This window comes from Triturus cristatus, chromosome 7 (assembly GCF_964204655.1).
Source record: "Triturus cristatus chromosome 7, aTriCri1.1, whole genome shotgun sequence".
NCBI classification, from domain to species: domain Eukaryota; kingdom Metazoa; phylum Chordata; class Amphibia; order Caudata; family Salamandridae; genus Triturus; species Triturus cristatus.
Genome location: NC_140590.1, coordinates 739,914,548 through 739,937,822, shown reverse-complemented (window position 1 = coordinate 739,937,822; position 23,275 = coordinate 739,914,548). Strand labels below are relative to the sequence as shown.

Genomic DNA, 23,275 nt, shown 5'->3' with positions numbered 1-23,275 from the left:
TAAATAGCACAATATACAATGGGCCCCAGGGGGAGACCAAACCATATATTACGGCAGTGGTATAACAACCACGACTTGACTAGACACAGTGCCTAGAGCACATAGAATCGCTGGGACCCCAAGGAACCACCCAAGGCATTGACACACGGACCCACGGGGGACGTGTGCAGTGTGAGACCACAGCCGCGAGCCCCATACAATTCAATGGGAAAGTCGTGTTGGAATTTTAAATAATAAGGACACTTAGGAGAGGACTTTGAGCAAACCCTTTCAGACTTAGAGGGTTCTAGGGCCAGCACCCATGGGAGCACCAGAGTACTCGTGTTACCTTACCTAGGGAAGCCGGGTGCATAGGTGTCAAATGGCGTCGGGAATTGTCGTTGATTTCAATGGCGATGTGCTGCAAAGTGCTGCTGCCGTGGAAAGGAGAAGTGTCCGGGGTGATCCAAGCCTGGATCGAAGATGAGAAGGACCTGAAAGCAGAGGGGACAGAGTCTGGGTCACTTGCCAGTGACCAGGGGCACGATAGACGAATGCCTACCGATGTCGGGTGTTTCAGGTGCGAAGAGGTTGATTCCACTGCCATGGGGACCAGTAGGCGTCGACGATGACAACAGTCTGCAGGCGAGCTGTCCCATAAAGGATGTCGAGTGCTGGGGGGCCGGTGTCCGGATTGGAGACCAACAAGCCTTGGCAACGGCAACTTATGTGGTGAGAGAAAAATACTTCTGTGTGGACCAGCAAGGTCCTGTGGACTCCCCAAGCGACGGAGAGTCAGGGCACATCTGAAGCAACCAGGTAAGCCCATTGAAAGTTAAAGTACCCTTCTCAGGGACCAACAAGTCAACAGACAAGGGATCATAAAGGGACCTTGAGAGGAATCGCTCAATACCAGCCCACAGGTCACTCGAGGAGTGTAGGCCAGTAATCTTCGGTGGAATCACTGCTCAGGGTCTGGACTACAAGTAGGCCACAGCACAGCCTCAGGGGTCACCAAAAAGCATATGCTGCTGCAAATGAACGCGGTGTCCAGGGGTTCAGGTTGCACGGTCCCCACGAGGGCTTTGTATCTCAGGATTGCTGAGAGCATGGATCGGCCTCGGGGAAGCTTGGAAACCCACCTCCTGTGTTGCAAAAACTTCGGAGTCCTTCAGGAGCTGCGTAGTTGCCAACCGGACAGTTACGTCTTTGGTGCCTGCCTTGCAGGGGAGTAACTCCTTTACTCCAAGGGAGATTCTTTGGTCATCCAACGTCATGCAGATAGTAGAAGTTCTGGGATTCTGTAGCAGAGATTTGTCCAGGTAAATCTAAAGTCCTGTAGTCAGGGGTTCCTACTTTATACCCAAGGAAGGTGTGGGACTAACTCTGGGGACCCACCTATGGGAGGGTCAGGACAGAGGTGTGTCTACACCCATATCCTATGTCCAGTTTCGCACCAGAGCAGGAGCTGGTAGCCTCTGCAACTGGTTTGAGCTGTACTATGCACAGGGACACTAAATGTGCCCCCAGTGCAGACTTCAAAGCACTCTTGGAGTGCACCTACCCAAACTCCTTTACTCCAAGGGAGATTCTTCGGTCATCCAACGTTGTGTAGATAGTAGAAGTTCTGGGATTCTGTAGCAGAGTTTTGTCCAGGTAAATCTAAAGTCCTGTAGTCAGGGGTTCCTACTTTATACCCAAGGAAGGGATGGGACAAACTCTGGGGACCCACCTATGGGAGGGTCAGGACAGAGGTGTGTGTACACCCATATCCTTTGTCCAGTTTCGCACCAGAGCATGGTCTGGTAGCCTCTTCAACTGGTTTGAGCTGGACTATGCACAGGGACACTAAATGTGCCCCCAGTGCAGACTTCAAAGCACTCTTGGAGTGCACCCACCCAGCCCCAATACTCTAAAGCCTGTCTGGGAGGTGGTCACACCTCCCTGTGACAGGAAACCTATTGTCCAGGCGTTCCCTGCCGGAGTTTCGTCCAGCAGCACTCATGTCTGTGGCTGGCAGCATCCATTTTGTGATGCCAGGGCTTGCGAAGCTGGTACCGGGTATACCGGTGCTGTCATATTTCTCCATCTAGTAGGGTGGAATCATACCTCCCACATCAATTACTGGTGTGGGGGTATGATTCCAAGGTGTTTGACACCAAACACGACATGTTTCCATGCAGCCATTCTAAAGTTAGCATTTACCGCAAGGTTATAATGCACTTAAGAGTATATGGTGTGGCTGCATCACAAACAACCCAGTAATAAAGGTTCCAAAGGCTGCAGAGGGGCTCTGCTCATGCATGTTCACCCTCTCACATAAAACCCAGCACCCTGCCTTCAGGATTGATAAGTCCTGCCATAGGAGTGACTGATAGGTTTATATGTGCAGTGATATGGAGAGATATAGGGAACCTATATCTCAGTAAAGGGTGCATACACCACCCTACATAGGCTGCTGTAGCAGACCCATTGTGTCATTTTAAATGGCTTCCCTGGGGTGGCACAATACATGCTGCAGCCCCTGGTAGGCCTCTGGGGTACCTATGCCCTGGGTACATAGTATACCATATACTAGGGACTTATAAGGGCACCCAAGAATCCAATCTGGAGTGTACCTAAAGTACATGCAGTCATTTTAGAGAGGAAGCAGCTAGGCTGGGGCCCTGGATAGCAGGATCCCAGCCAGACTAAAGTCGAAAAAAGTGAAACATCAGCAAAAAGTGGGGGTAACTATAAGAAGCAGATTCTACTCTCCTACACAACCCCCCCCCCCATGCAGGGACAATAAACTAACCTTGACCAGTTGAGTCTACATGTTCTAAGTGGAAATATCTGGAGAGTCCATCTGCATTTGGATGGTTACTCCCAGGTCTATGTTCCATTGTATAGTCCATCCCGTGTTGGGAAATGGCCCACCTCAGAAGTTTGGGGTTTTCCCCTTTATCTGTTTTAGCCATAAGAGGAGCTTATGGTCTATCTGAACAATGAAGTGAGTGCCAAACAAGTATGGCCTCAACTTCTTCATAGCCCAAACCACAGCAAAGGCCTCCCTCTCAATGGTTGACCAACGTTTTTCTCTGGGGGTCATCCTTCTGCTAATAAAAGCTACTGACTGATCCTGACCCTCGTCATTCAATTGTGATAACACAGCCCCTACCCCCAACTCAGATGCATCTGTTTGGACAATGAATTATTTGGAGTAGTTAGGACTTTGCAGAATGGGAGCAGTGCACATGGCCTGCTTCAGGTCATCAGATTCCTTTTGACAGCTAACTGTCCACTGAACTTTCTTGGGCATTTTCTTAGAAGTTAAGTGATTCAAAGGGGTCACTATGGATCCATAACCTTTGACAAATCTTCTATAATACCCAGTCAGGCCCAAGAAAGCTCTGACCTGAGTCTGGGTAGTTGGAGCAACCCAGTCCATTATGGTCTGGATTTTGCTCTGCAATGTTTGAACCTGACCTCCACCCACAAGGTGGCCCAGGTACACAACCCGAGTCTGCCCTATCTGGCACTTGGTGGCCTTGATAGTTAGGCCTGCTTTCTGCAGGGCCTCCAAAACATTTCTCAGGTAGACCAGGTGATCCTCTCAGTTGGAGCTAAAGACAGCAATATCATCTAGATATGCTGCACTATAGGCTTCCAGACCTGTAAGGCCTTTGTTCACCAACCTTTGAAAAGTGGCAGGTGCATTCTTCAAACCAAAGGGCATCACCACAAATTGGTAATGCCCACTAGGGGTAGAAAATGCTGTCTTTGCATCATCAGCTAGTCTGATCTGCCAGTAGGCAGCTGTCAAGTCAAATGTGCTCAGAAACTTGGCTGAGGCCGAAGTGTCTATAAGCCCATCTGCCCTTGGGAGTGGATGGGCATCAGTCCTAGTGACTGCATTGAGACCCCTGTAGTCTACACAGAACCTCATCTCTCTCTTGCCATTTTTGGTGTGAGGTTTAGGAACTAAGACTACTGGACTAGCCCAAGGGCTATCTGAGGGTTCAATAACTCCCACTTACAATATCTTTTGGACTTCAGTCCTGATACAGTCTACAGTCCCCTTTGTGAATGCAGGCGAAAATATTTTTTAAGGGCAGGCCGTGGTCCCAGGGACCACTACCTGCCCTTAAAAAATTAAACAAAAACGTTTCCTTTTTTCTTTTTTAAATGCATCCCATTTTCGTTTAAGGAAAACGGGCTGCATTTAAAAAAAAAAGAAACTGCTTTATTGAAAAGCAGTTACAGACATGGTGGTCCGCTGACCCCAGCAGACCACCATCCCTGTGAGGCTGGCCATTTCCAATGGGGTCGCAACTTGCTAGTGGCTCATGAATATTGATGAGCCTCGCATTTTGCGACCCCATTGGGAATCGCTAACAGTGTCTCTGACACTGTTGTACATTGGATTTAGCGCCTCGCAATTTGCAACTTGCAATTTGGCGCAAATTGCGAGGCGCTGAATCCAATGGTCGTTCATCTGGCCCTTGGTTCTCCAGACAAGCGTATGGCTAGACTCCTTATTTTGTTGTTACCTCCTTTTACCCAAACCAATGTACCTGCTCGGTGTACGCACGCTTTAGAAATGCTGCCAAACATAATGTAACATGACAATCTTTCACTGATATAGCCCTCCCCTTCATGTTGTTTCAACACAGCACACCTACCCCTGAATGCCGTTCCACCTTTCTCTTCTTCACTTACCTTGTCCGTAGCTTCCGCCTTTCATGGCCCGGGTCGCGTTCGCAAAACCCAGCTGCCAGCAGACCACATCAGCGTCTTTTATGTCCCAGTTGTCATCGCACACCGTGCCCCACGCATTGTTGTAGTAAACTTCCACACGGCCTTCGTTCGGCTGGCTGTGCCCCACCAACCGCACGTCGCCATTCTTCAAAGCTGTCAGAGAAATGTAGATAGTGTAATGGTGAAGATGGAGGACATGGGAAGAGAACGTGAACAGAAGGAAGGAAAAGTAGAATGATGGAGGAACAGAAAGTTACTAAATGAGAGAGAAGAAGGAGAGGAGATGCCTGAACGTGATAGCTAGCAGAAACAAGAATTGATAAATGCATTAGGTGTTTCCTATCCGCCTATTTCGTGTTAATATTCCAGGACATATTAATGTTTTATTTTATGGTCAGAAACAGGGATTTGTAATGGAATAGTCCGAATCGTCCCACGTGAAGGAGTGTGATGGTTAGTCTTTGTGTTGTTATTATCAATGGCAGCAGGGCAGAGGCAATGTGTGGTGCAACCTCAGTGGCCTCCCGATGAGAGCCCAGATATTTTTTTAAATAAAAATGAAGCGCGGACTTAGAGTACCAACAATGTCACGACAATGTAGGAGCAGGGCTTGCAGAAAGGTTTGTGTTCTTGCTTAAACATATTAGGCGTGCGGATTTGTGCTCCCGGTACCAAATGGAATAGAACAGTACTGTAAACTGAACAACGCGTAAGATCAATAGCTCTCGTGGATAGGTCTCCGATGCACGCCTGAGACTTTCTTAGGCAGTTGTGACAACAGAAAAACACAACCATACCTTTACACCTGAACATGTAAATTATAGTCATGCATATTTTGGTTACTGCCTCTTGAGGGGAGACCTACGAAACTTGAGCCTACCAAAGCCTCCTTGAGCCCGCCGTGAGAGGAACGGCCACCGTTGGGGAGCAGAGAAGCTGCCTACCTGCATTTCAGCGCCATCAGCGCCGCCGTGAGGGGAACGGCACGCGGGGGAAAGACTACATTTCCCAGCAGCCTCAGACCCAGGCGCTTGCCGTTGTCATCATCAGGCAGCGCCTGGGCCCTATTTCTCCACTGCCGGTGCCCCGCAGCGCGGGACGCGCCTATTGAAGGGAGACCTACGAAACTTGAGCCTACCAAAGCCTCCTTGAGCCCGCCGTGAGGGGAACGGCCACCGTTGGGGAGCAGAGAAGCTGCCTACCTGCATTTCAGCGCCATCAGCGCCGCCGTGAGGGGAACGGCACGCGGGGGAAAGACTACGTTTCCCAGCAGCCTCAGACCCAGGCGCTTGCCGTCGTCATCATCAGGCAGCGCCTGGGCCCTATTTCTCCACTGCCGGTGCCCCGCAGCGCGGGACGCGCCTATTGAAGGGAGACCTACGAAACTGGAGCCTACCAAAGCCTCCTTGAGCCCGCCGTGAGGGGAACGGCCACCGTTGGGGAGCAGAGAAGCTGCCTACCTGCATTTCAGCGCCATCAGCGCCGCCGTGAGGGGAACGGCACGCGGGGAAAAGACTACATTTCCCAGCAGCCTCAGACCCAGGCGCTTGCCGTCGTCATCATCAGGCAGCGCCTGGGCCCTATTTCTCCACTGCCGGTGCCCCGCAGCACGGGATGCGCCTATTGAGGGGAGAACTACGAAACTTGAGCCTACCAAAGCCTCCTTGAGCCCGCCGTGAGGGGAACGGCCACTGTTGGGGAGTAGAGAAGCTGCCTACCTGCATTTGAGCGCCATCAGCGCCGCCGTGAGGGAAACGGCACGCGGGGGAAAGACTACATTTCCCAGCAGCCTCAGACCCAGGCGCTTGCCGTCGTCATCATCAGGCAGCGCCTGGGCCCTATTTCTCCACTGCCGGTGCCCCGCAGCGCGGGACGCGCCTATTGAGGGGAGACCTACGAAACTTGAGCCTACCAAAGCCTCCTTGAGCCCGCCGTGAGGGGAACGGCCACCGTTGGGGAGCAGAGAAGCTGCCTACCTGCATTTCAGCACCATCAGCGCCGCCGTGAGGGGAACGGCACGCGGGGGAAAGACTACATTTCCCAGCAGCCTCAGACCCAGGCGCTTGCCGTCGTCATCATCAGGCAGCGCCTGGGCCCTATTTCTCCACTGCCGGTGCCCCGCAGCGCGGGACGCGCCTATTGAGGGGAGACCTACGAAACTTGAGCCTACCAAAGCCTCCTTGAGCCCTCCGTGAGGGGAACGGCCACCGTTGGGGAGCAGAGAAGCTGCCTACCTGCATTTCAGTGCCATCAGCGCTGCTGTGAGGGGAACGGCACGCGGGGGAAAGACTACATTTCCCAGCAGCCTCAGACCCAGGCGCTTGCCGTCGTCATCATCAGGCAGTGCCTGGGCCCTATTTCTCCACTGCCGGTGCCCCGCAGCGCGGGCGGGCCCGTCCTTGCCCGTCACTGACAGGAACAGACTGGACTGGGCAACCCCCCTAACGACGCATCTCCAGCGTATGTGTAAAGGTACTGTTGCCCTTTCTTTTTTATGAGAGTCAACGTTAGGGCTATATTGGTGGTGTTGCACAGATTGTTGGTTTCATTTCCCTCCCTTGCTCTGTCCGGTCCCTGCCCGACCCGTGAAGCCCACTGTGCTTAAACTTGTTATCTCGACCTCCCGGCCTCCACTATGCCACCGAAAGACTCTAAAGGTAGAGTGGCCAATGTTCATCTTACAGGAACTATGGATCAATTTATTACTAAGGTTAACTGTGTTATTGACCAAGAAATTACGCTGCTGGAACGTCGAGTTTCACAGGACCTTGCGGCGGCCAGGAGGTCCTCAATGGGCCATATTGCTAATGCGCGCTCCCCTGTACAACAAGCTTCTAATGGCGCTGCTACTCCATGTTATGATGTTGATTCCCTGACCCTGGATTTGTTACCCAGTGGAACAGTTGTTGTTTCCTTGGGAGAACAGTCCACAGTCTCTGACTCATTGCTGACCTCTCCTTGCCTGTTGCTGTTTGCTCCCAGTACAGTACCAGAGCCTAGCACTAGGCAACTGCGTGAGAGGCATCCTGGGGCCATTCCTAAAAACAAACAGGGGTGCACCTTCATTAATGGTGGGTAGGGCAAGATCGGCAGAAAAAAACAAAAACCTTTGACCCACCCCAGAAACCCTAGAATGACCCCCGCTCCTTTGGAGCAGCCCACTTTGGCTGTATCAGCAAACAAAGTTGCACCCACAGCTCACTCATTACCCGTTAGAATGGTGCGACAGGATGATAGTGGGGGGACAAGTGTAACAGCTAGGGATGAGGGAAGGACTCCTGAGTTATCCAACATATATGATGCAATTAGGCTTCTCCTCCGCCCTGTTGAGGATAGAATACACAAGATTGAACAACATCTACTTAGGATTGAACAAGGTCTTGGGGGATTTATTGATTCTTTAAACAACATTGATCAATCTGGGGTTCCCAAACCACCGGATAATATTAGAGTAGAAAAAGTCCCGGCTGCTCTCCATGACCAGGTAGTACCGCCCTCAGACCATCAGGCTCTAGCAGTAGCTAACAAGTCCACAGCAGTGTCCGATCATATGAAACCCGCCCAGCACAACATAACCCAGCCCAAAGAGGATGTTAGGATCCCTATATCCCAGACCTCAAGGGGGGAAAACATTCCGAACTTGCCTCCTGAAGTTTCCCCATTTGTCGTCATCCTAACAGGGGTCCCCGAACTGGGTAAATATAAAGTTGAATCCCCCATAACTCTGAGGAACAGGGTTGTGCACTGGCTCAACAAAAACAGACCACTGCCAATGCACAAAGCCTGTAAGATACTCATGGTTAGGAGGGTGCTATGGGTAGGCCACTTGGCGAAGAATATAAGGGGGGATTGTATTTTAATCAACTTCAATGACCCCAAAATAGTGGAGTACATTTGCAACTGGAGACATCCTAGCTTAGGAGCATCTATTAGTGCCCTTCCTTTGACCTATTTCTACCCCCCTGGCCATTTTGCCACAACATCGGATGGTTGGACTCTTGTTCATCGGAATGGGAGGGGATTGCCACAAGGGGGCTGGTCTAGACCCCCACCACCTTTAGACTCTATCTCCATGCAAAACCGGTTCAGTAGTCTAGAGGCTGTTGATTGACTGAAGGCCAGGGGAGGTGCACCAAGTAGTCCCTTGCTCCCCCCAGGTTGTTGTATATCTGATGCTACTATATCATCAGAGCATCCGGGTCCGGAACTATCTACTTTGGTCATTCCACCACAGAGGTCTACTAATATTACTGATCATCATTTGGACCATCCCTTAAGCGTTCCAATTCCCTGTGATGGCTCCTCTAGCTACCTTAAGCTTGTCTCTTGGAACGTGGCAGGTCTGCGTAGCAAGCTTTCTCTTCCGGATTGGAATGATTTTATCAAGGGATATGACCTATGTTTGTTCCAGGAAACCTGGAGCCTCGAGCCATTATACAAACCGGGGTTCTGTTGTTTTTTTGCCCCAGCTACCTCGACAGGTCGCGGCCGTCCATCAGGTGGACTTATGGTATGGGTCAGAGCAGAACTTAACCTTAGGATTATCCTTAATAGTTGCTCCACACTAGATGTAATGAGACTCTCCATCAAGTGTACCAAGAGCAACTATACATGGGAATTTTTTAATGTTTATGCCCGAGGAACCCAAGGGGGCGCAAAATCTCCTACCATCACAGCCCTTTCAGATATGCTTCATTCCTGTCCTCCTGACTCCCTTTTTTTTGTTGCTGGCGACCTTAACTGCTCATTTGAACCGCTTGCCACAGATGACATCCTGGGAATACACGATGAGGATGCTAGATGGGGTATTCCCTCATTATCACTTAAGCCTGTAAAGAGATGGTCACCGGTCGTAATCCAAATAAATGCTCTAGCGATAGAATTTGGGCTAAGAGCTGTTAATGGGCGCACGACCTCTGACGCAAAGGGAGCAAATACTTTTAATAGGGTCTCTTGCCAAAGCAGAATCGATTACATATTGGTTGACAGGAGGGCATGGAAATTTGTTGTAGATATGACTATCATACCAACAATTAACAGCGATCATAACCCCTTGTCCCTCAACATGTTGGAAATGTGGCTTAGGAAAGAGCAAACCCCTCCATCTGGTATGCAAATGCTATCCAAGGCAGTTCTGCCATCTAACTGCAACAGGTTCCTTAAATGGCCCAAGTTTATTTTGAGTAACTCAAAACTAACCACTCTTGAAGAAATTCTTGCTAACCAGACCCTTAGGCTTTCTACAGTTTGCAGGGATAAGGTTGGCCCTGCTGCTGCAGCTAAAGTCTTTGTGGAAACCATAGATTCGATCAGCACCTTGTTTCTTGACCATAGCAAAAAGCGCAAACCAAGTGCTAAGTCAGAACACAAGTGGTTTAACGAGAGTTGCAGATTGAAAAAAGATAGCTTGGTCCTTGCTATCAAATCCAACAACCTGGGTGAGGTCCGGCAAGCAAGATTGCAATACAGGCAGGCCCTTGCAGCAGCCAAGCAGGAATGGGAAGAACTGCGCTGGGACAGCTTAAAAACTGCGAGCCACTCAAAGAATGGCGAGCTCTTCTGGTCTATAGTGAGAAGATCCACTGGCCACGAACTGGACCAAATTCTAAATCACATAACGGATAGGGAATGGTTTGACCATTTCAGGAAACTATATGTAGGGGAGGAGCAAATGGGAGACCCTTGCATTCGTGCGGGGACCACCGCCCCTCATCCTGATCAGTTTTTATTTACCAGGATAGAGAAGAGAGAGGTCGAGATAGCTATTAATAGGATTGTATCCGCTAAGGCCCCGGGACCAGATGGTATCCCGGGTGACTTATTTAAAGCTAACATTGATGGATGGGCCACGTATTTCGAGATTTTCATCAATGCTTTGGTGGAAGGCTCACCGGTACCGAAGTCCTGGAAGGGAGCTGAAGTAATCCCCATTTACAAGAGGGGCCCCAGGGGGGACCCAGCCAACTACCGCCCAATTAGCCTTATAGATACTGGACAGAAGTTGGCTGGTAGGGTCCTCCTGGAGAGGATCCACTCTTGGGTGGATGACAACAATATTATTACACAGTTCCAGGCAGGCTTTAGAACCTGCAGAAGCACGATCGACCAGGCATTTAGGCTAGTGCTCCTATACTGGAAGGTGGTCACTATTGGCAAGGACGGCCTCTACCTGGCCTTCATTGACCTCAAGACCGCCTTTGATCTGGTCCCCCGTGATCGCTTGTGGTCAATCCTGGAGGAGATGGGGATTCCACCTTACATCCTGAATCTTCTGATCCGGATGCATGAAGGTAATTTTGCTCGTATTAGATGGGGTTCCCAGGAGCAAAAAACTGACAAAATCCCGGTGAACAGAGGGGTTCGTCAAGGTTGTGTGTTGGCTCCTACACTCTTCACACTTTTTGTGAATGGTGTAGTCTCTTTCCTGCTTGAAGCTAATGCTGACGTCCCTGCTCTGGTGGGCGACAAAGTCCCCGCATTACTCTTTGCGGATGATACGCTTCTAATATCAAAAACACCAGCAGGATTGCAGAAGCTATTGGATCGCTTCTCTCTGTTTTGCAAGATGAGGGGTCTTGTCATCAACACATCCAAAACTAAACTCCTTTATTTTAACCCAACCAGATCCTTCAGATCCACCTTGACTCTTGATGGAAAACCACTGGAGCGGTTAAAGAGTTCGACTACTTGGGGATCAGAATCTCTGATAAACTCAAATGGCAGCCCCATATTGATAAAATGGTGTTAAACCATAGGCGGGTAGTAGGAGCTTTAGGAAGGGAATTACGCGCGTCCACTACCAAACCCATCGCCCCAGTCCTGGATATATATGCTGCAAAGGCGGTAGGCTGTGCTCTCTATGGTGCAGAACTATGGGGCTTTTGTTGTGTAGACGCACTTGTTACCGGAGAAAACAAGTTCTTTAGGGAGCTTGTATCACTCCCAAGGGGAACTCCGACTAAGCCATTACTGAGTGATTTTGGTAGGCGCTCCATTAAAGATTTAGCCACCTTACGCCCTCTTTTATACTGGGCACGGTTATGGCGCACCCGCGAGCTCTCTCGTTATGCTGACGGCCTAAGAGAGGTCATGAATCTTCAAGGTGCCCACAATATTGGTTGGCTTACTAATATCAAGAAGCTTCTGGTGGCAACAGGCCTCACAACCGATTGGGATTCTGGGGCACCATTATCCAAGGAAGAAACCAAAAGAGCTTTTTGGGCATGGGTTGATGCACAGGAGTCGAGAGAGCCAAACCCTGGCAGACTGACTGAGGCATTTCGCCAGCATAAGCCTACGCCCCACTTGGAACCCTATCTAGATTTCATTACGAAGCCCAGGGACAGATCACTCTTTATTCAGTTTAGGTTTGGAACCTTCCCCTTCGCAATCGCACTAGCAAGTGGAATCCTCCACACAAGACTCCTCTGGATTGCCCAAATTGCTTGGGCGCTATTGAGAATATTTCCCATTTCCTTTTTGTCTGCCCAGCATATGTAAAACCCAGAATGAAATGGTTCAAACCTGTCTGTTTGCAGCTCGGAACGAGGGACCACTCTGCTGCACTGAGAATTCTCAAGACTGACGCCAATACTACTATAGTGTGCGGGGTGGCCAAATTATTAGGTTGGGCATGGTTGATTAGGCAGAAGGAAATTAGATCAATTTGATTATTTTGTGTTATCCACAAAGCTGTCAAAGTTTAATACATTTTTAATATATTTATTCTATTTAAAAAGATTCTTTTACGACATGTTTTTAATATGTATGTTCATGAATTGTGTTTTATGTATAAATGTGCTTTTATGATATTATATGTCGAAATAAAGCTTTGATTGATTGATTGATTGATTGATAAAAACTAAATTTCTTGCACCTTACTTGAACTTTACATAAAATAAGATTGTGTTGAGTAGAGTATTTTGATATCGTGAACCTGAGTGGGGTTTCTCCAAAGTACATAGCGTGAAAAGTAAACAAGCATTGGCATAGCCAATAGGTCTCGCTTTCGGGACCTTGTAAGTATTTAGTTATGCAGCACAATATCCTTGGTGCAACAACATTAACCGTTGCATGGCTAAATACTTATAAGGTCCCAAACGCGAGACCTATTGGCTATGCCAATGCTTGTTTATTCTTCTCTTCACTTAAGGCAAAAACTCTAAGGCACCTTCGGCGCTTACAATTAATTACCAACGTGTTTAATGTGCCCTCTGAATCAGCAACAGTGAGAAGCACGATTCAAGCAATCTGACCCATGTAAGTTATACCCGTTAGGCGCAGGAGCTGAATCCTGGCAGTAGAGGTCAGTGCATCGCTATCTCTATAAGGAAACTCTTTTAAGTAGGTCAATAAAATGAGCCCACTTTGATCCTGAAGCTCATCTGCCAGAAAGTGGCATCGGGAAGGAACTCAGTAATGAAGACCATGATTTCGGGAAAGCAGAGCTATTACTAGGCGTAAATGCTCCAGTTGGCTCCACACAGATCAGACCGCACTTTCAGTTGTGGCACCGTATGAGAAATCTTTGGAACTGGTTTTAAGGGTTCACAAAAGGGTAAATTGTACAAGAAAATTCTACAAGTTCGCAGAATCCACAGTGATTTTCTCAATTTAAAGCCAAAAGAAGCAGCACACACATCAACATGCACCAAGTGTATTTACTTTTACAATTCCTGGATGTTTAGAATGCAAGCTAATCACAACATTTGGGTTTTCTATTCTCCTCACGATTATCACACTTTTGTGCAGCATAAATGCAATAATAGTAATGCCCTATTTTTTTCATATTACTGCACCTCTCCACCATGAGGAATTTCTAACATACACTCTAAGTCTAACATAACTAAATGTACCTACTGTCAGAATGATGCAAGGGGCTGGTCCGATTCAAACTCCTGACCTGCAGATAAACATTTGTTTCAACACCATCAGCCCACTGAGCCATCCTACCATCTACGTTTAAGGTCTTTGTTTACAAGCCTGATGCCAGAGCTCATGTCCTGTACACCTCACATCAGGCTCACTGAACATGTCTATAATCCGCAGCGCACGCACCCGCCTGCCATACTTATTAAAATGAATGGTAGGCAGCACAAGGACTTTTAAGCTCTAGAAGGCTCAAAGATGGGCCCCCACTGGGGAAACGTGAGCCTTGGGTGCGAGAATGTAGTCTTTAATGGTGTAAATTTGTGTTACATAGTCAGAAAACTCGAGTTTACACGTGAAATCTGTTCCTAATGATAATGAGAGAAGGTTCTTGGGCGAGAAATACCTTGGAAAGCTGGTGAACATCCGGAAACGCACGGGCTTGTGGGCATTTACAAACTTTTATAAAACACGTTCCCCTCCTCAATAGACATGGTGATTTATTCCTGAAGAGGATAGGAGGAAACCTTGGCTTGAGTAACAAGCATTGGCCGCGTGACAGTAAAAGTAACGCCGCGCGGCCGTAAAAGCGAAAGTCATCGCGATCACTCTGAAAGCGAAAGTGATCGCGATGACGTTCTAAAGCACGCTAGGCATGCGCGCACAGCACCGGGGGGAGGGGCATGGTGCTGAAGGCTGGCGCAGGAAAGGCAGATGGCTGGGCGAGAAGGGAGGGGGGAATGCGGGGAGCAGCTGTGCACGTGCACGCCATCGTGCACTGAAGCTTGTAGCCAGCACAAAAATGTGGGTAGCACTTTCAAAACCCACCTACTAAATGTCTCGCCAGAGCAGCGCATGCGAGACCTAAAAACCTAAAAATGGAAGTGGAATCTAAAAAACGTGGTATTTGTACAAGCTGCAGCTTGACAGACTCACATGTCACAGCACACCTGCACATATCACGCCTCCTGCCATGCATGCCATGTGCAGACATGCTCGCGCCGAGAAACCTACACCTCTCATCTCGTTGTTTGGCCAGGCTGCACTGTGAACACCACCACTGCAGCCAGGCCCTCATTGGGCTGTAGAGCTGTCATCTGGGTTCAGTGCAGACCGGTTTCCCTGAATGCTGCTACTGCCGTGGACGTGATAATCACTGTGGCTAGCTGCATTGGGAAGCAGCGCAAGCTGGAAAACTAAGTTAACAACATTTAACCAATTCACTGATAACTTTTCCCCCCGCTTTGACAGGAACTGGCTCTCATGAAGCAGCCAGCCAGTGCAGTGTGTATTCTTCTATCCCATAGTACGCGCTAATGCTGCGCTGTTGCTGCCAGGATCGAGGGAGAGGTGTGGTGCAGGGGCCAGGACGGCTGACTCTGGAGCATGGGGCTCACGGTTTGCGTGCCGGCACCAGCTCAGCCCAGCACCATGTGACTCTGGGCAATCGCTCAATTAATCTCTCCAACAGTCCCCAGCGCCTTGAGACCCTTAGGGGTGATTCGCACACGCTTTACAAATACTGGGTTATTAGGATCCAAGAACAGGTAGAGGCATTTTAGTCAGTGGAATGTTAGCTCTTTAAATGGGAAGGTGCTGGCGGGAGGATGGGTATATTTAGCGCCTTTCGATTGTGAATTTTGGAGCTATATGGAGGGATATCAGAATGGTCTGCTCCAGGAAAACCAAAACTTTGGTGTCCACTGGTGTGATCCTCGGTGGCATGACTAACATCATCTGGTTGCTGTACATAGGCTGGGTCACCAACTCATTGCCAGCATCTATGTGATAGACGCTGTCCCGGAGAAAAAGTAGGAAGAGGACAAGGGGGAAGCTTTGAGGATTATTGAATACTTGGACTGCTGGGGTAAGCAACTAAGTGGGGAGGGGCCAAGCAGTGGAAGGAGGCAGTAGATGGGAGGGACGGGGGCTGGTGCACGCGAGAGAGGCAGACACATGCACTCTTGGTGCGTGTTCAGAAGAAATAATACAAGCAGGGAGACGACACCACCAAATAACAGGGAGGCACTAGCACATGCACACAACACTGACACACATCAGATCTCCCCATTTCAGCAGCTCCGATCGAAGCACAACAGATGGTAGTTTCCAGCTATGACCAAACAAAATTAACAGCACAAAGATTATCAAAGGGGCTGTCTTTGCATGGGCCCATCAGCCCATGGAGGAGGTGTTTTTTTGCGCGTGAGGTTATAAAAGTGAATATAGTGGGGTCCCGTTTCCAAGTAGCACTAGGAAGAAGGTGGTGGGAGGGACGTGGGCTGGTGCAAGCAAGGCAGCAGACACATGCATTCTTAGTTCATGTTCAAAAGAAATAATATAAACAAGCGCTGTGCATGCAAAACCTTTAAAAAATGGTTCCACAAAAGCAGGTGGAAATAGTACTTTGGCAATGAGAAACTGATAAAAGAAGCACACGAGGAACAACACAGAAACATGCATACAAGCATTGGTAAATGCAGGAAACAGTATGCTGCGGCCAATAGAAATAGAGGAAAAGTAAGTGGCGAGCACAGGAACCAATGAAAAGCAAGGAAAGCAAGGAGGTAGGATGTAAGCCTACTTTAAGATTCATATTAAATACAATAGACAAAACGTGAAAAGACAATTTCAGAAACTGACAAATGGTATAACAAGCACTGGCATAGCCAATAGGTCTCGCCTTTGGGGCCTTATAAGTGTTTAGCCAGAGCTATTGACTTTGCCAATGTCTTTAAGCTGTGCTGTAGAGAAGTGTGGCTGCTGTGCAGCTTGCTGAAAAGTTTTAATAAAAAAGTGTCAGAAGCATTTTTGTTACCTTATATATGACTAAGAAGGCATTATGTACAACTGAACGACCATATTAAAACAAGTATTTACAGTAAAAAATGTCCTCAGTTTTCTTTTGTTCTTGCAATGCTGGCAACTTGTTTCTGCCTATTCCAATGGTTGTTTGTTAAAGCTTTTTTTTGAGGGGGCATAAACAATCGGAGGGTGAAGGTTGGGAACTAGTACCTGTATTATAACACTAGCAGCGGCCAGATGCTAGGGGAGAATCAACAGATGCCAGATTCCGAGAGCAGGCTGAGGTGGTGCTGAGGGATGCTGAGGTGGTAGTGGTGGTGGTGGTGACTGGTGTGGAGACGATGCTAAGGTGATGCTGAATGATACTCATGTCTTGCTGAGTGATGATGATGTGGTGGTGTACTAGTGCAAAGGCGATGCTGAGTGAGACTGATGTGGTGCTGAGTGATGCTGTGGTGGTGCTGAGTGATGCAGTGTTGGTGCTGAGTGATGCTGTGGTGGTGCTCAGTGATGCTGTGGTGGCGCTAAGTTCGTTACACTGTGCTTAAAAACTGTTGTGTAAGGGGAGCTGATTTCCGTGTGAAGCACTATAATGCCCTTGGTTCAAGTTTGCGCTATAATTATGCGGGACGGGCAAGCGGATGTGGCCTAATGTAATGTAATCGGACAATATCAGGTGAAAGCACTACGTATTCACATCTCAGGGAGTGCTTCTTCTTATGACAAATCTCCTAATATCACACCCGTTGCGGCTAGGGCTGCGGATGTTAGAACTGGGTAACTAGGTTAGAATCTCAGCTCAGGTGCAGCATCTTGTGATTCCGTGCAAATCGCTTTGTTACACTGTGCTTAAAAACTGTTGTGTAAGGGGAGCTGATTTCTGTGTAAAGCTCTATAATGCCCTTGATTCAAGTTTGCACTATAATTATGCGGGACAGGCAAGCGGGTGTGGCCTAATGTAATGTAATCAGACAATATCAGGTGAAAGCACTACGTATTCACAGCTCAGGGAGTGCTTCTTCTAATGACAAATCTCCTAATATCACACCCGTTGCAGCCAGGGCTGCGGATGTTAGAACTGGGTAACTAGGTTAGAATCTCGGCTCAGGCGCAGCATCTTGTGACTCCATGCAAATCGCTTTGTTACACTGTGCTTAAAACTGTTGTGAAAGGGGAGCTGATTTCCGTGTGAAGAGATATAATGCCCTTGGTTCAAGTTTGCGCTATAATTATGCGGGACAGGCAAGTGGGTGTGGCCTAATGTAATGTAATCGGACAATATCAGGTGAAAGCACTAAGCCCGGTAGTTGTGTGTGCGCGCGCTAAACGGAAATAACAAGCGCATGCGCCTCAAGTGGGAGAAGTGCGGCCGAGAGCAGGGACGCGCAGCGTTTCCCTTGCGAGAGCGATAATTGCTACCAGATGGCGCCGCTCGCTCCCTCAAGGGAATCGCCAAACGTGCACGCGTTGCCATTCTAAGCAATGGAATGCGTGCATGTTTTTGCCTGAAAAAGGGAATAGATGGCTAAAGGTCTTTTTCCTACGCAGCGCATGCGCGCTGCGTAGGGGAGACCTAAAAAGCATTGTAATTTACAATGCCAATAGCCGAAACTCTCGCAACTGCGAGACCTATTGCATTGCAAATGCTTGCCACTGTCTTGCACTGGAACAACATTTGTTGGGGAAAAATAAGTGCGGGTCCCAAAAATGAGTGCTGATGTGCCGAACCTGAAGCCACTAGCTCAAAGTGAGCACCGAGTCTAGCATTTCACCCATCACTTCAGCGTGAATTAGCACCAAGGGGGCTGGTGGGCTTGTCAGACTGCCTGTTGTTAAGTGGTGTGAGCAGCAGCAGGGTGACAACAGCCATGGTGCCGGGTGTCCCCTGCTTCACACATGCACAAATGCTGAGTGCTCACCAGACATCAGTGGAGCCCGCCCTCATCCGTAAAGCGCGCAGTACCCTGCACTGCACATGAAGGTCCATGTGCCGCCCCCTTAATAAGGTCCCATCAGAGCTGCTAAGAAGGCAAGGGTTATCGAATAATGATGACGGGTGGCAAAAATCACAGCTGAGTGTTCGAACTTCGGTTATAATACTCGTTTAGCCACTTAAGTGCTAGCATTAAACAACATATGATTACAGCTAACTCCTCCCTTCCGCCGCTCACGTCTCCAAGAGTTTGCACAATAGTACAATAGAGGCGGAAATTTAACTATTTTTGCAGTTTCATATCAAGCGAACTCGACCCAAAAGTATTGGAGCCCTTTACACGAACACCCGTTACATTGAACAAGAACACAAGTACTTGTGATAGTGGTGGAAAATCCGGCGGAAACTTAAATTATTAGTATACCTTTACAGTGTAATTGTTTCGCCGCGCCTGCTTTTTGTGTCTTCACTCTATAAATTACAAGTCACATGGCTTTCATAACAAAAAAGTTCAATGTTTGAAATTTTAAAGTTTCACAAAACATTTTAACAACTACAAGAGCAGAAACGTAATAACACCTGTGACTAAAGCACTTAGAAATGGCAGAAGTACAGTACGCAGCGGTATGTAAAACACATTTCCATTATTCTATTGTCATTATGCGTTTAGACATTATAATATAGGCTTCTGCTAACCCTTGCAAGCATATTTTACTCATTCTCGTCCCCATCAGTGTTTATTTTGTTTACCTCAAGAAGTATGAGAGGCATAGTGATTGAACGCACACAACAGAGGCATCTTTCGAGATAACGCAGTCCTGCAGCCCAAGAGCCACCCAGGTAAAGTCAAAGAGCCAATCACATCTTCTTAGCGAGGAAGGCGGATGTTTGTGTATTTGGCCAGCCAGCCATCAACACTCGGAGTGCTATTTCACACCACATGCATTGCCGGATTTTGGGAAGTCAACTGTTGTCTCACATGGAAATGAGTGAGACCTGTAAATGGATAAAGACCACCAACTGGGCTCCAGCTGGAAGAGAGTTCACAAACTAGTTAGTTATGCCAGTTTAGGTCACTGGAGGTAAACTTCAACAAGCATTGGAGACGCGATATGTGGGGGTGGGGTGGGGAGAAGCAAAAGAAAACAAGTCCGTGAGATGTGTGCGCGCGCAATAAAGAAAAAACACTTAAGTGGTGCGCACGAAAGAAGGAGAGGCCAGGGCGCTAAAAGCTGGCAGCTACACACGTGTGTGTGTGCGTAAACGCAAGCGCAAGGCAGTATGGCAGCACTTTGAAAAGCCCTAACTAAATGTCTCGCAGAGCAGCGCATGCGCTGGCTCAGGCGAGACCTAAAAAACTGCACATAGGGAAAGATGGTGAGGAGAGACAGGGACTCAGCCAGGTGTTTCTTTTTTTATAAACCATTTTATTGAGTTTACACATCCGTTGAAACCTGGGGGAACATACAACCATGAGGGAATGAAGGAACAAAAAAAAAAGGTAGAAGCAAATACACACATTGCAAACACCACATTTAGACCAATTAACAGGTGGCACGACGCCCAGTGTGGGTGGAGTTGCAGCCTCAGTCCTTAGGGCAGAAGTATACTATAGCGTTTCCACCATCTTCCCCAGATTTTAGGGTGCTTATGGGGCTGGCCCCTCATTGTATATACAGGTTCCATTAATTACGCATTCAACTCTATTGCCTTTCTCCAGTTAGCCTGCGAGGAGGCATGGGCCACCTTCCAATTACGCACAATCTCTCTTTTAGCGACTGTAGCTAAGATGCACTCTCCCCTATTGCTGCCCAGGTTCTCTAGGATCCCCAGTAGAGCAACTCAAAGGAGCAGTTGTTCAGTCATTCAAGGTTTGGGGAGAACATCAAGAAGATCCTGTTCCGGGGGAGGAGCCTAGCGCGCAACCAAGATGGCCGCGTAGGCACAGGGCTCCCGAGGGCCTCCACAACTTCCCACGTCTATCCTGAATTTATCCTGATTCTATCGACGGGCTTCTACGGGCGAACCTACGTGGAGGTGATACCTGCTGTCCAAATTCAAATCGGACATCGGGAACCAGAATAGTATCGATTCCAAGTTGGCGGCCTACTCCGGACCTTGCCCCGGACTCGAGTTGGCATGGTGCCCGGGCAGAAAGTGAACAACAACGGCATGCAGGACTTGGGCCGGTGCACACCCCCTACTTTCACTTTCGGGTCTCCTCGCTGAAACTGAGGGGCCTTGGATTGTCAGCACACATTTATAGTGGGACGATTGGGTATCCTGCCTGCTCTTGGACACTAGCCGGGACTACCTTTTGGGATCGCCGAGGCTCCCTAGATTGGTTCTCCGGGGATCGCTCATCGTGTTGGTGGCCGACACCCTTGGCGACCATCAGACAATGGCGGCTAGATTGGACGGAGATAAGCAAAAATCCAAGACGACTAGGCGGGGAGCTCATACCCAAGCTAACAACATGGACCGCTATACCCAGTTGAGAGGTTCCCCTGGTAGCCCGCATAAGTCACCGGAGAGACCCAAGGATGGCCCGGGATCGTCAACGGAGTTAACATTGCAGGACGTCATGGGTGCCATCGATGAGATGAAAGCGGCGGTCGGCCAGCGATTCGATACATTGGCCCATAAATTGGACGCAGTTTTGATCGACGTTAAACTAGTCAGAGCGGACCTTTCACAAACGAACGAAAAGGTCAAATCCTTGGGTCTGACGACGTCGAGTCTGGTAACGGACGTGTCTGACCTGCAAGCCGAGGTCCGTAATCTGCGGATGTCCACTGCTGTGTCTGTCCGTCAACTGGAGGATTATGAAAGTAGGGCTCGGCGGAATAATGTGCGCATAATCGGGGTGCCGGAGAAATCGGAGGTCCCTGCGGCTGACCTCTTCGTGGAAGACCTTGTGATCAACCATCTCGCACCCAAAGGCTTGAGTAAATTCTTTGCGGTTGAGCGGGCCCATAGAGTTCCGGGTGGTAAGCACAAACCGGGCGCTCCCCCATGGCCCATCATCGCCAGAATTTTTCATTTCAGGGACAGGGATGCTATACTGCAGGCCTCGAGGGTGAGTGGGCCGACGAAGTTCGAGAACACTCATATAAGTTTCTACCCGGACTTCACACAATTGGTCCAAAAGCAGCGACAGGAGTTCATGGGTGTCAAACGGCGACTGAGAGACATGGACCTGAAATATGTGATGCTCTTTCCGGCCAGGTTGCGTGATGAGTTTGAGGACCGGACACACTTCTTTGATCGGCCGGAGGAGGTTGGAGACTGGCTTGATACCCTGCCTCAGCAACGACGTCGAGAGGGACAGACCGAAGGGAACGGAGTGGGCTCGGTTGGACAGGAGTAGACTTTTGGTTCCCGGTGACTGACTATTGTGATGACACTTCCATATTTTGGTTTGGTGTTTCTATTCAGCGCCTTATCCTTCAATGCCCGGGGGTTGTGGGGTGCTCAGTGAGGCTCTTTCCTCCTCTGGGTTTTCTTTTTGTAGCGTAGTTAATGTTAGGGCGACAGGCACACTGCAAGTTGGGGGGGCTACATGGGCTCACGCAGGGGTGCAGGGTGGGAGGAGTTGTAACGGGAAGGTTGGTGGGGAGGGGGGGAGTTGGGGAATGTTTGAATGTTCTACAAGGCAACGTCACGCCATACGACTGGTGGTCGGGATCGTGTTCTCGGGGGGGGGGAGTTGTGCGCGGGGATGGGATGGGGGGGTAGGGGATTGAGAGTACTCTCGTGGAATGTGAATGGCTTGGGGGATAGGATTAAACGTGGAGTAGTGCTGCAGTTTTTGAAACGGTTGTCGCCAGATATTGTCTTTCTGCAGGAAACGCATCTAATTGGGAATTCTTGCCATGCTATGAATAGGAGGGGGTATCGTCTCGTTGTGCACTCTGGTTTCACTTCTGGCTCACGTGGGGTGGGCATCTTGATTAGAGCCTCTCTCCCGTTGGAGGTGGACGATGTGATCCATGATGATAGAGGGCGGTATGCTGCACTTGTAGGCCGATGAGAGGGCAGAACCATCTCGCTCGTTTCTGTTTATGTCCCACCTGGATTGCAGACCGTAACTTTCGCTGATTTGGGGCGAATGGTCCTGGGACTCCCGGGGGGGGTTTTGGTGGTGGGGGGCGATTTTAACTCTGTCGTATCTGGTGGGGCGGATCGTCACCCTCCCAGGGATCTCCCGGGGGCACAGGCCTGGCTGAGTGAGTTTATAGATACCCTCGGACTGATAGACTGCTGGAGACTAATGCACCCGGGGCAGGCGCAATACACTTTCCACTCAGGAGCTCATGGGAGTTTGTCGAGACTTGATTATGTCCTTATGCCGGCGGCCCAAGCTGTGATGATTAGAGAAGTAAGACATCTGGCCCGGGGTATTTCCGATCACTCCCCACTACTGTTGAGCATTGAGGTCACCCACGGGGCTGAGGGGAGGGTGGCACCGATTAACCCCTGGTACCTGCGTGATCCTAAAATCCGGGCGAACCTGGTCAAGTCTATTGAGCGCTATTTCACTGAAAACGTGGGGTCAGTGTCCTCTGCTGTCTCGTTATGGGAAGCCTTCAAAACAGTGCCCCGTGGGCAGGCTCTTTCTCTCATTTCCCACTCCAAGAAAAGCAAGACTGTAGAGGTGGCTCGCCTTGAAAACGACATAGCCAAGTTGGAGGGGGATCTGGAGTTGGGTGTTACGAAAGATACGTTGCATGTTCTTAGTCTTAAGCAGCTTGACTATAGAGCGTTGGTTACTGACGCTGCCAAAGTGATGAGTAGAGAGCAACAGGGGCGCTTATACGATGTGGGGGACAAGGCTGGTAAATTGATTGCATGGTTGGACAAGAAGGAGAGAGCGAGTCGAGTGGTGCCGGTTATTGAGAGAGCGGATGGTGTGCGTGTGACTGACCCTGTGGAAATTGTTGAATGTTT

General features: G+C 49.1%; 1 protein-coding gene across 1 annotated transcript in view; it reads right to left on the bottom strand.

Annotated features, from left to right (window-relative positions):
- The window catches only part of LGALS3BP (galectin 3 binding protein), a 162,344-nt gene that overhangs the window by 74,333 nt on the left and 64,736 nt on the right, over positions 1-23,275 (bottom strand). The window contains exon 3 of the mRNA XM_085617461.1: positions 4,681-4,872. Within this exon, the coding sequence (XP_085473587.1) occupies positions 4,681-4,872 (192 nt within the window). The remainder of the gene's footprint in view (positions 1-4,680; positions 4,873-23,275) is intronic.